The following is a 12173-nucleotide window of genomic DNA, read 5'->3' as shown; positions in this document are numbered from 1 at the left end:
TGTGCTGATTGTAAAGACTTTAAAATACATGTAGTGTTTTCAATGAAAGTTCACTTAAAGGTTTATGTAAGCTTTTCTTTGGAATAATCTTAATAAAGAAAATCTGAAGAAAGAAATGACAGTGTAAGTTTTGCTGATCCTTAATGTCCGTGCGCTTTCACATTCTAAACACCTTTCGCAGTTTTGGTGAAAACGTGCCCCGTGCGTATTTGGCGTGCGTAAAATGTCTCCAATGACTTGGCTGGCATTCCAGTGTCAGAAAAGTCTAGTTGTTGTGATTGATTATGGCAGGCAGCGGAAACTGTGGCCAGAGACAGAAAGCAAGTTATAAAAAAAAAAATGCAAAGAATTTTTAAATAGTCTCGTCTTTATGTGTTTAGACCTTTGGATTTTTACGCAGTTTATGACAGTGATATATTTGAGATTGACCACTTCTGCGATCAAGCTGATCAAATGTAACAACAGCATTGTGGACACGAGACTGTAAGCAAGTTATTTGACCTGAAAGGATATTACGAAGAGAAAATGAATAAAGCTGCAAAGAAGATTTATTGTTCATTTATTCATAGTTAAAAGCAAATAAAGTTCTGGCACCGATTATCACATGACTTACAAAGAAATACAAAATGCAGAAGGCCGTAAACTCGTCCCTCCTACTCTGTTCTCGTTATTCTAAACAACAAATAAGGTTTCTAGTGTTAAAATTGCTGCAAATTTTCTGCTTAAACGTGCATCATGTTGGATGTATATACTGCAAACTTTCATTGATTTTTAATGTGTGAATGCAATCTTAGTTTTAAAAAAAGAGTCGCACACCAACACTTTATGGAAACAATATGATAATCAGGCCATGCTGTAAGCTGCAAAGTTGCAGATGAAGGGGAACCACAGGGATTCACTGACATGCTTTAATTTAATCATCATCATTTACTTTGCCAGCTCTTATTTTTGGATCTATTCAGACCATTTCTCCTTATGGCGATGAAAGTATTTGTGGTGCTATTTTGGGAAACACTGACAGCTGATATCATCAGTATCATCAGCAGCATCGTCGTGGCCATTATAATACCCATCATCATCATCATCATCATCATCGTGTTAACGCTGCAGCGGGGCAGCCTGAGGTTGCATAATGAGCTCTCCCTCACTATCAAAACAATGGAGTTAAATGAGGAACCGGTCCAGGGGTCTTTCCTTTGCCATATTTGCTCTGATGGTGCAGACTGTTGTGTGCTTGTTATGCATCAGGTGGCAGTATTGAGTTGATCCTGAGACCAGTGTGATAAGATCTTAATATTAAAATATCAGCAAACCTTAACTGTGTGTTCAAATCATCATGAAACCCACATTTAAACATCCAACCGTCAACCAGTTCAGTCTGTTTCAATGAGACGTCACCTCTGCAGTGATTTCTAATTTGTCACCTCAGTGGTTTCAGGTCACGTGACGCCGCTGAAGGCAGAAATAATGCTTACAGTATATGTTCATGTACGTATATTGGATTAAATTTAGTTTCTTCTGAATTTTAAATTTCCGTTAAAGTTCTGTAAAGCCAATCTTTGGCCTTTAACATTTGCTGTGGTCAAATGAGGTCTCTCACCTCAAACGACCAGGCCATAGATACTGTAACTATTCCTGCCCTTCTTCAATATCAGGTTTAAATTACAAATATCTCACAGCAGGAATGAAACCCATCAAGCTATGAACATGTGTAATCGGAGACAGCAAAGGAACATCCCTCCCATCAAATTCTGAAATTTATATTTGAAATATAGATTTACAATTAATTTGCAAGACATTCAGAAAGTGAAACCTTAATTTATCTTGTTTAATAAGCTACGGGACCATCTAGGCCGACTAAACTGCATTGAAATTATAACATAAGAGGTCAGCAACCACATGAGCATTCAAGATTTCAGACATGTTGAGTAGCTCGAGGCTGCAGGACATGTTTCGCCTTCTGCGTAAACAAATTTCTAATTCTTGATATCAAAAGTTTGTTCCCTGCTGCAGCAGAAATAGAAGTGACCCATATTCCCTATCACTCTGCTCTGCCAGGCAGAGGAGGAGTGAAAGTTGCAAATAAATGTGCCTCATTGACAGAAGTCCTGTAAATGTGCTGGCCCAGAAACCCAATCCTGCCCCAGAGCCTCTCTGCCGGGTCACTCGGCCTCCTCGGACCAGAGCTGCTGAAGTTCTGCCAGAACATCCAGTCGTCCCACCGCAGAGCCAGAGACCAGCTGCCTCTGATCCAACTGTGCCCTCGCCTGCAATTCACACGAATAAACATTTCTAGTCCGTAGTGGTCGAGACCGGGGTGCCAAAAAGCTCAACGATGGCTGGTATCGATCCAGTGAATCCTGTCCTGATGTCATTTATTTAGCACGGGAATAAAATACAGTAAACAAGAAATGCAATACTGAGCGTCTTCGAGAAGAACGAGTCCGTCTGTGCTTCCTGTAAGTGCGTTTTTCAGATACTTTATGGGATTGTTTGAATTTTATGTTACTTTATACTTCTGCTCCACTACATTTCCGAAAGGGCTGAGATTGCTACATATATTTAACAGCTCTAGTAAATTACAGCAGTTAAAACCTATTTTAGCCACGGATGTATTTATGCATCAATAATAATCATCCAATAATAGATAGTGTAACACTCACTACTGTGCTTACACTTATGTACTGTTCTGCATAATAAGTGGTTTTACTCGGTATCATTTAGGTACATTTTTGTTGAGACAATGGTGGTGATGGTGAGAAGTAACTAAGTACATTTTCTCAGTTTTGACATACTTGTACTGAAGTGTTTTAAATTTATGCTACATTATACCTCCAGTCCACATTTCAGAAAATAAAACTCCACTACATTTATCTGACAGCTTTAGTTACTAGATTTTACACACTTGATAACATAACACGCTTTAAAATAATATTAACATTATTAAAGATTAAAGCAGCAACATTTTTTGGTTTCCGATGTCTCACAAACAGCAGTGTGTCGTCGGGGTCACCTTTCAGATGAGTTGTTAACAACTTCAGCAAATAATGATTTTCCTTCTAAACTTCTCACATGGTTTCATTAAAAAATAAAAAATAAAAATGCTCAAATGATCCAATTTCTTATCTAAAAGCAAAGAATAGAGACAGATTTGTGTAACAAAATTTGTTTCCTATCACATTAACCCTATTCAGGACTTTCATGTTGCCATACATAGAAGGTCTTTTGGGGTCTATTGGACCCCAAGAAAGAATATGTGCAAAATATTTGTTGGTATTCATTAAAGACCTTTATACTATGTTAAATAAACTTTCTGATAAGCTGGTGTACTTTTGGTTCCAAATGCATGAAAATAGCCCTCTTTTTACATTTAAAAGATAATCTTCAAAAATAAAAAAAACAATACCTGTCACCTAAACTAAATGGCCTGGGGTCCAAAAGACCCCCAAAATCCTGAATAGGGCTAATTATGTTTGGAGCCCTGAGATGTATCTGCTCCCCCTTTGTGTAAAGCTATATTTAAAGTAGTTCATACTGCAGCAGCAACAAATGTATCATGCTGCTGATGCTTCACTATTGATAATATAATGATGGTCAACATGAACAATTCTGTTTAATTCATTCACTGTAAAACATTAACTTCCATTTTGCTGCCAATATTGTATATATTTTCGTTAAGTAGGGATTTTTATAGGACTGTCCTTGACATGGAGTGTTATTAAATTGTTGTGTTGGTCCATTTACTTAAGTAAAGGAGCTGAATATTACTAACTAATGCAGTATTTCACACTGCTCTGTTGCTCCTCCTAATGATCTGATCTAAAGTGTTTCATCCACAGTTTTAGTTCATATCAAACTAATATATGTTTATTCTTTAACAAAAGGGATCTACTTCTGAAAACATGAACCTCATACAGCATTTAAATGTTTTGTCTGAGGCTAAAACAATACACACACGTTATATGTATATGAATGTCCTCATGAGTCAAATAAAACATCCTCATTGATGTTGTTCACAGATTGAAGGCTCATTTAGGTCACGCACAGGAACACATTAAACCTTGTGTCATATCAGCTGTGGCCAAACTGCAAATCAAATGTAAGCTGATATATAATTAAAAATCTAATCATATAGTGAAGGAGAACTCATTCAGCTCAAACACATTCTGGTTTATGACCGACACAATCACACAATGAAGCATGTGAAGTGATTTTTAGTTTCATCCTGGGGAATAATAAAACAACGCTCAAATCAGCGTGTTTTCATCTGTGAAACTATTTCAGGGAAAATGGCTTAAATGTTGCGTACACGTCGTCCCAGCACAAACATGTCATTCACACCTCTGAAGTGTCAAACTGATGTTACCAGAATGACAAACACTTCATTTGCACAGTGGAAAATTGCTGCTGCTGTTAATTGGAGAAACCAAAGCCTTCGGCCTCCCGGACAGGCTGGACGCCTCCCAGAGCTCAATATAACATCAAAACAGCAGAGTGGGTCGTCTTCACGGGACTGTCGCCGCCGTAAAAATCACACTTTTAATGCTACACGGAGGAAAGCACATTTATTTATAAAGTCTCCTGGCAGGAAAAGACACAGAGCAGAGAGGAGAGTTTTAATTGGTGGTTTACTTCCATCACTCTATTGTTTTACATTAAAAGTAAAAGATATATTTTCATTCTAAATAAATTATTTTTCTAGATCAGTCCAGGTTTCTGTTTTAACTGTAGTACAACAATGCAAGTTGGTCCACCCTGAGATCATCCCCATGCAACAGATCGGCTCTTATGCAGACTTGACCAGCGCAGAAAACTCTGCAAAAATAAAGAAATGGCACAGACATAGTTGATTAGACAGCAACACCAATTTGATTACAATTCTTACTATTTTATTACTTTTACCAAAGGTCAACACTGTAACACTATTTTTCAAACCACCTAAAAGTACATTCAAGGGTGTCTTAGGCTGGTTAAGAGTCTATATAGTGTAGCGGCAGTGCAAAAAGAGAGGTGAGTTTATGAAACATGCTGTAGTCAAGCTGGATAATACAAGAAACAAAGCAGGTCATAATTCAGAATAGTTTCATTGTACTCTGATGGAACCACTTTTTCTTCTTTTCCATCACGGGAAATTCAACCAGAAAACAAAATAAAGCTGAAAAGGACTCTGTTTCTACTTTTCATGCTTCCTTCCTGTCTGTACTTGTCACGATTATACCACACTGTTGCCAGTAAAGTTTGAATAAAATCCTTTTTTTGACCTCTTCTCATGAAATGATTGTGACAGTTTATTCTTGATAAATAAAGTGTACGTCTTCTCAAAACTTTATTGATATCACAATGTACATACAACACATATCACAGTAAAAATTAAACCACAATTAACTTTTGCAAACTGTGTTTTCAGGCTTAAACTAAATTGGGAGTGTTGAACAATAGGACTAAGGGTTTTGTTTCAGTTTTTCAGCCTTGGTCATATAACAGGAAACACATATTTAAGGGGATTTCATGCATAAGAATGTCCAGTATTACTCTTTCAAATGTCACTAATATTGAGTCTGGCCACCTGTGACACGGATCAATGCGTTAAGACATCGTGGCATACTGTCCACCAGCTTGTTGATGGTGACGATCGGCAGGACATCCCACTCTCTGGTCAGATCCAGAAGTCAGAATTAGTTTCATCTGAGCAACTGGGACTCAGTATGTAATCATTGGTCAGAAGTGGTTACTGATGTGTAGAAACAGAAATAAAAAGAGGAATGTGTCTGATAACAAAAATTATTCCAACTTTATGGGCAACAGTGTCTCCTATATCTGTTTTCTTTATAAGTTTATCCATATTTGTATTTTTATATAAGATTATTATGCTAAATTGTTGTAAATTTCACTACAATTGTGAATTTTTATCATGAGTTTGGTTTGGTGAAATTAACTTTAAAAACTGAAAAAAAAAAACTATTAGCTAAAAAATGGTGACAGTTCTCGTTCAAATTTAGATCGACAATGTGATGTTTTACGTAGAGTTGCCGTTCACAGTTGCTCTGAGTTGCTGATTTAGGTTTTGTTTCGATGCATCAGACTAATTAAAAAAACGCAACAACAACAAAAAAAGTGACGCTCTTTAAGCTAAGTAGATTGCATCTTATTAGACACTGATATCACCACATTTTCAGAGCTTAATTGTCCAGCGATGCAAGTAGACTGATGATGATGATGAAACTTCACTGATACGGTCATACAGTAGAAAAAAATAAAATAGAAAAGAGGTCTCAAAGAACTGGGCTGCCTCTGTGGGTATGTTGTGTCTGATTCATTTCTTTATTGGGTTCTTTACATTTCATATCAAGAATTTCACTAAAATGAAATCAACATCTAATTTAAATTACATTTGTTTTTACAGAATTACACATCACTAGATAACTTCTTTTGGAAAAGAATGAATAGAGCAGCAGATGGAGAGAAAATGCTGCTATTTCTGCTTTTAGCATAAATATGAGTGTGTGATCAGTGTGAAGCTTCTCTTAAAGGTTACTCCCACACCACGGAGTAAACAGCTTCATATATGTGCCTCAATCTTCACATTCTATAAATATCTTTTGTAATACTTGATTTGCATTTTTAGAAGCGCAATTCTTAGAATTATGATAAAAACTGCTGCTACCGGCGAATACCTCGACCCAGATCAAGTGTGATTAAGTCCACTCAGACCTGCTTACCTTCCCAACCGATCTTCCCGTCGCCATCCGAGTCTCCCTCCAGGAGGAAAGCTCTGGTCTCTGCTGCAGTCAGGGGCCTCGCTCCTTTGGAGAAGTTCTGCAGGAACAGTCTGGAGGGCGACGGAGGAGGCCGCACAGTCACAAAACACCAAACATACAAGCAGTGGGTACAACATGTGTGATGTTTGCTACCACTCAACTGTAACTCATCCTGTTCTATGTAGCCGCTTTTGTCCTGGTCCAAAATCTTAAAGACCCTCTCGATCTCTGCTGGAGTTTTCTTGGACAAACCCACAGTTTTGAAAAACATCTTCGGTTTAAAGGAATCCTTTGCTGTGAGTAAAACGACAGATAAAACCTGATTGGATCAACTCAGATGGTGCAAAGCAGAATCAAAGGCCTATTTTTGAGCACTCACTTTAACCACACAACCATCAACTCACCTTTGCAAGCGTTAATCGCAGAAGTGATGTCTGAGGCTGCCAGGAAGTCGGTAATAGCCATGGTGGTGCAGGTTGATGCTGCAGCCTGGTGCACACGCTGAACACTGACGGGCAGAAAGAATCAACTGGTGAGTGTGAGCAGACTTCATCCCCCCGGTGTCAGAAACCACCAGTGTCCTTCTGTCCGCTGTCACCCGCAGCTGACCACTTCAGCCATCAGTGCGTATTTGTGTGTGAAAGGGAAGAACTTCGCCGTGACACAGCTGTGTTTTTCTGGAGTGTTTTCTGCAGGGGTCAGAGGTCGGATTCAAATCCACCCAAACAGAGCCAAAGGCAGGTAGTGTAAATAAAAACAGCAGTCAGCGAGGTTATATTTGGTGCATCTGGATGGAACCTGGCTGGCCTGCATTTCCTCTTCGCTCGTGTTTCCAGCCGCAGTTGCTGCCTGCTCGTGGTCGTCCCTGGCAGTGTTTCCGCAGGCTGTAAACATCCTGTTATTATGGCCTCTGTCACTTTCAGGCTGCGCTCCACCGAGCTGTCTCCACTCACAGTCACCTTGTTCCCACCGCTACATTTAGCCCTGTTCTCCCACCAGACAGAGCTCATGAAAGAGAAGATAAACACGTTAGAGATGACAGTCGCACTGTTAATGCTGTTAACGGGGGACTTTTATTTTACACATTAATATAGAAATGTGTCTTTTAGAGCCATTAGTATTGATGTACTTGAGGAGAGGGGAATTTCTGATAACCTCTGCTAATATAACTTGTGCAGTAATAGTTAATTTCTAGAATTTTCGTAGGTGCTTCATCAAAGGGTGATTTTTCCAGATGCATTATTTTGTGTTGAAGTCTCGTATCACCTGACACATCAGCAGCCAAAATGAACAAAATAATACTAAAAAGTGTTGGCTATGGGGTTATACATACAGTAGGATGCAAATGTTCGGGTCAAACCTTCTGTTCCTGTGAGTAGAAGATGAGTTAACATTCTTTTCAACATTTTAAGCAAGATTAGTGCATTTTTTTTGCTTTAAATTTTTTTTTAGAGTGAATAAACGGAAAGGAGTGCCATGCAAATGCAAGATCTGACCTTCTCAGGCCTTCATTAGCTTGTTAGCATTGTGGCTCGTTCACAGTCGTGATTAAGAAAGGACCAGTGATGCAAATTTCAATAGCTTTATAAAAACTCCTTAAACCTTAATCAGCTGACATGGGCTCCTCCGAGCAGCTGCTTCACACTCTGAATATTAAGAATAGTGAAACCCACAAGGCAGGAGAAGACTACGAGTGTGTGTTCAGGTAGCTGTTGCTAATGTAACCAAGAAATGACAGTTAACAGGATGGGTAGAGGTCAAGTTAAGGTCTGGAAGATCAAGTCAACTTTCCGAGAACCGCTCGTAGGATTGACAGGAGGGAAACTCAAAACCACCGTTTGGCTGCAACAGGACTTCAGAAAGATTTATCAGACTCTGGAGTTTCGGTGCTCTGTTCTACTGTGCAGAGACACCTGCACAAATACGATCTACATGGAAGAGTCAACAGAATAAAACATCTTGGCTGCAATGAACAAGTACATATTTGAAAAAAAAGGTGGCAAAATGTCATGACAAGAACATGTCTCCAACTACGGGGGATGATTGATCAAGCAGCATCTTTAAAAAAAGTTAAGAGAAGCTATCTACTACATCAGATTTTTTTTTAAACATGCAACTAAAACTCCAAAATTGTCTGCATTGAGAGCTGAAGGTTCTGCTTTAGTTTTCTGATCCAGCATCACTGAAAATCTGTAGGCAGACCTCAAAGAGCAGTACACACAAAACAGGCCAATAATTTCACTGAACGAGAAGCATTTCGCAGGAAAAGTTTCGGAAAGTCCCCCAAAAAGAAGTGAAAGACTCGTCTACAAAAAGCATTTACACACTAATACTTACCAAAGAGAAGCCAGGAAGTACTGACCAAGTGTAAAATATAGACGTATAAAAGTCATCTTGCTTAAAGTATCAAATGAATATGTTTTTTCTAACTCGTGCATTCAGGAAATCAGGTCACTTATAACACAATGACAGAAACTTTAACCACTTGTGTCCAACGTTTCCATACAGCTGTATGCACATTTTTGTGTTTTACTATAAATCAGTCAATGGGCGTCTGTGGAAAACCACACGCTGATAAATTCTCACACTTGCAGGTGGCTCGACAGTTTGCTATGATTACATCCAGGAAATGAAGCGTGGCTAGTTGGCAAAGTTATAGACTTTTGTTCTGGCGAAGAGCTGACCATCCTCACTGTGCAGCATCTCTCTGCACCTCATGTGACCTCCTTTACGTAGCAGAAATGCCGTCCATGTGGCTTAGTAATGACTTCTTTCCTGCTTGTTGAAGCTATTATGATTCGAAAAAGCAGCGTTTGGCTTTGCAGCATCCATGTGTGAGGAGCTGCTGCAGCACTTACTGCGTCACAGCGGCCCTACGAGGCAGCACGTGTGGACCCAAAGGCCTGGCCAGAGTGACGTGAGCCCGGCTTCCTCAGGATGGACCACAGCGAGGCCTGCAGCAACCAGAGGGGCAGAGGAACGACAAAAACATCCTCTGCTCCCCCTCACGTACCTGCCCCCCTCGGCCTTGTCCCTTTCCATGCTCTGAGGTTTGTTTTCAGGAAGACCAGGCTTCCTGTGTGATGGAGCGGTGGATGAGGGGAGGAAGAGGGGGATGGGACCGAGAGGAAAAGACTGACACAGGGAGAGATGGATGGGACGAGGTATCAGTCCCGGGCACGTAGCGCTTTGGGGGAGTTTGTTGCATTGGTTGTTTTCTCGACAGGCACCTGCGAAGGAGGCTTAGCGACGAGAGCGGAGGCAAATACAACTTCTGCACAGACAGAAAGCTTTTTTGGTCTTTTGCACCTGCAAAACGTTTTGTCTCCTGTCAGCAGTCTTACAGGGAGTGGCCTGATGTGTAACTGGGAGATGAACACCTCTGACATGTGAGTACATACCAGTCAGTTTTTGGACTTGGCCTGGCCCTGGATCATTCTAGCTTTACATATCTGAAAAGCAATCTTTGTTATTTTTATTTTAAAATCGGGCTGGAAAACATTAAATAATCAAAAAAATCAGCAGAGGGCTGGAATCCAGACGTGGTGAGTATCACAGAAACACATTATAGATGTACATTGTACTAGGATTTAATAGCACGTTACCTGTAGCATCATTAAATTCTAATTTGTTAGGAATTAACTAATCAAGTTTTATCAGATAAATAAAACTTTTTTGAACAGGAAATATCAGCACGAGAGATTAATTCTGTTTCAACTAACAAACTTTAATATTCATTATAGAATAAACACTTTCTGCAGGATGTGGGTGATCATTTTTCACATAATATGACGGTTTTATTCAACACATTTCATAGATTGTTGTAGCACCTTTTTGCACTTTTAAGCACCTCTGGCTGTTGTTTTCTTCCCCTCATTTCTTTGTCTATCACGGTGACTTTTCTGATTGTGTTGCATCATTACTTCACTAATTAATTGTGATGTTGGCGGTTCAAACTGGGGCTCCACAAGTGTTTTATTCAGTTTAACTGTATGTGGCACCACTAGGTCGTCTCGATGGCTTTATATAGTAAGGGTCAAGGCCTCACAATATGGTATTACAGAGAGGAACCCAACAAATGCAATGACTTTTCAAATTTTTTTGAGAAAGGTGGAAAATTGCTGTTTAAGGTCAGCCAGTATGAGTACCTGAAGAAATCAGACATTTTGAAGTTTCCCAGCTAATCCCAGCATTTGATTCCTATTTACCGATATACACAACTCGTCTTCACATCTGTCACACACTTACATTACACATGGATGAATAAACCCAACGTGCAAAAGTTCAGTTGTAAACTGTCACGTGTCAGTTTTATCATGTGTAATGTGAATATTGTGAATATGTAGGTTGAAAGAAGAATAATAGGAGGGTGGAAACTCAAATGCCCAAATTTTCTCACACATGTTGTTCAATTAAACATACTGTAACTATGAAACCAAAACCACCAATTTCCGAACTGTTGTTGCTGCTTTCCTGCAGAAACAGCAAATGATGCACTTTTGTAAATATAGAGTACCAACAAAACAAAGTAGTGGGAAACAGAACAGAAGTATTTCATTACTATGGAGTTCAAACATCCAAAGGGAATAAAATTCGTCAGTTCTAAGTCTAGAAAAGAACTAATTTCATACAATTTATTTTCTGTATTTTGCTTTGTTTCCCTGTAAAGTAACAGCTGTACACAAAGTTCAGAAATAAAGATTTAGGCAAAAATAATCAGTAACTGTGGCAGGTGTTAAAGTTAGTATACCCTGTTAGGTCAGTAACATTGGACTGGCTACCACAACACCCCAAGTTGAATATTTTCAACCCTTTACTGGATTTTAATGATGGCAAGGTGCTGCTCCTGTTTTTCTCCGAAAGTTTCTTCAGTGATCCGTTCTAATGTCAGATATCCAGATCACTTGTTTTCAGTATGACTCTGGTTCTTCCAGATGTTGCTCTGCATCCTTCAGTTGGTGACTTTGGCGATGAGGTTGTAATAAGGTTTCCCTCTGAGTCATTTTAACTTCCAGGCTGTCTCGATCTATATTCTAGATCTTGTCTTGACGTCCATGCTTTCCCTAAACTTATTACATTTCTTAATGATATTACTGACAGTGAAAATGACTATTATTTTATAGATTTCACAGCTTTATGGGCTTCAGGTAGCTTCATATTCAGATTCTGGTGAGTTTCTTACAGGATTCCATGATTAACACATGATATAAGGATTCATTGGGATTTATTTAGATGGTTCCTAACCTGCATTAACACTCTTACAAAGTCAGTTTTGGCAGATCATTTTAATGAAGCTTGGTGACTTAGCAGCATCCCTTTATGAAAAATTAACATACATGTTTTTTCTGATTTAAAAATTTAAAAAAATAAATAATAGAATAAAGTAAAACACGGCACCTTTTCAATCTTGAGTCT

At 39.0% G+C, this 12173-nt stretch overlaps 1 protein-coding gene across 1 annotated transcript; it reads right to left on the bottom strand.

Moving 5' to 3' along the window:
• Window positions 1–4546: 4546 nt before the first annotated feature.
• LOC103372313 (parvalbumin, thymic-like) lies at window positions 4547–7577 on the bottom strand. Its single transcript, XM_008301921.1, has 4 exons — window positions 7163–7577; window positions 6920–7052; window positions 6720–6829; window positions 4547–4815 (listed from the first exon to the last, which is right to left on the bottom strand). Exons 1-4 carry the CDS (start codon window positions 7221–7223, stop codon window positions 4787–4789), a joined length of 333 nt encoding a protein of 110 aa, XP_008300143.1. The 5' UTR covers window positions 7224–7577; the 3' UTR covers window positions 4547–4786.
• Between the last annotated feature and the right edge of the window lie 4596 nt (window positions 7578–12173).

The sequence above is a fragment of the Stegastes partitus genome, unplaced genomic scaffold (genome assembly GCF_000690725.1).
Source record: "Stegastes partitus isolate 25-593 unplaced genomic scaffold, Stegastes_partitus-1.0.2 Scaffold1732, whole genome shotgun sequence".
Classification (NCBI taxonomy): Eukaryota; Metazoa; Chordata; class Actinopteri; family Pomacentridae; genus Stegastes; species Stegastes partitus.
Note: the sequence above shows the minus strand (reverse complement) of the source record. Positions and strands in the feature narration are given on the sequence as shown.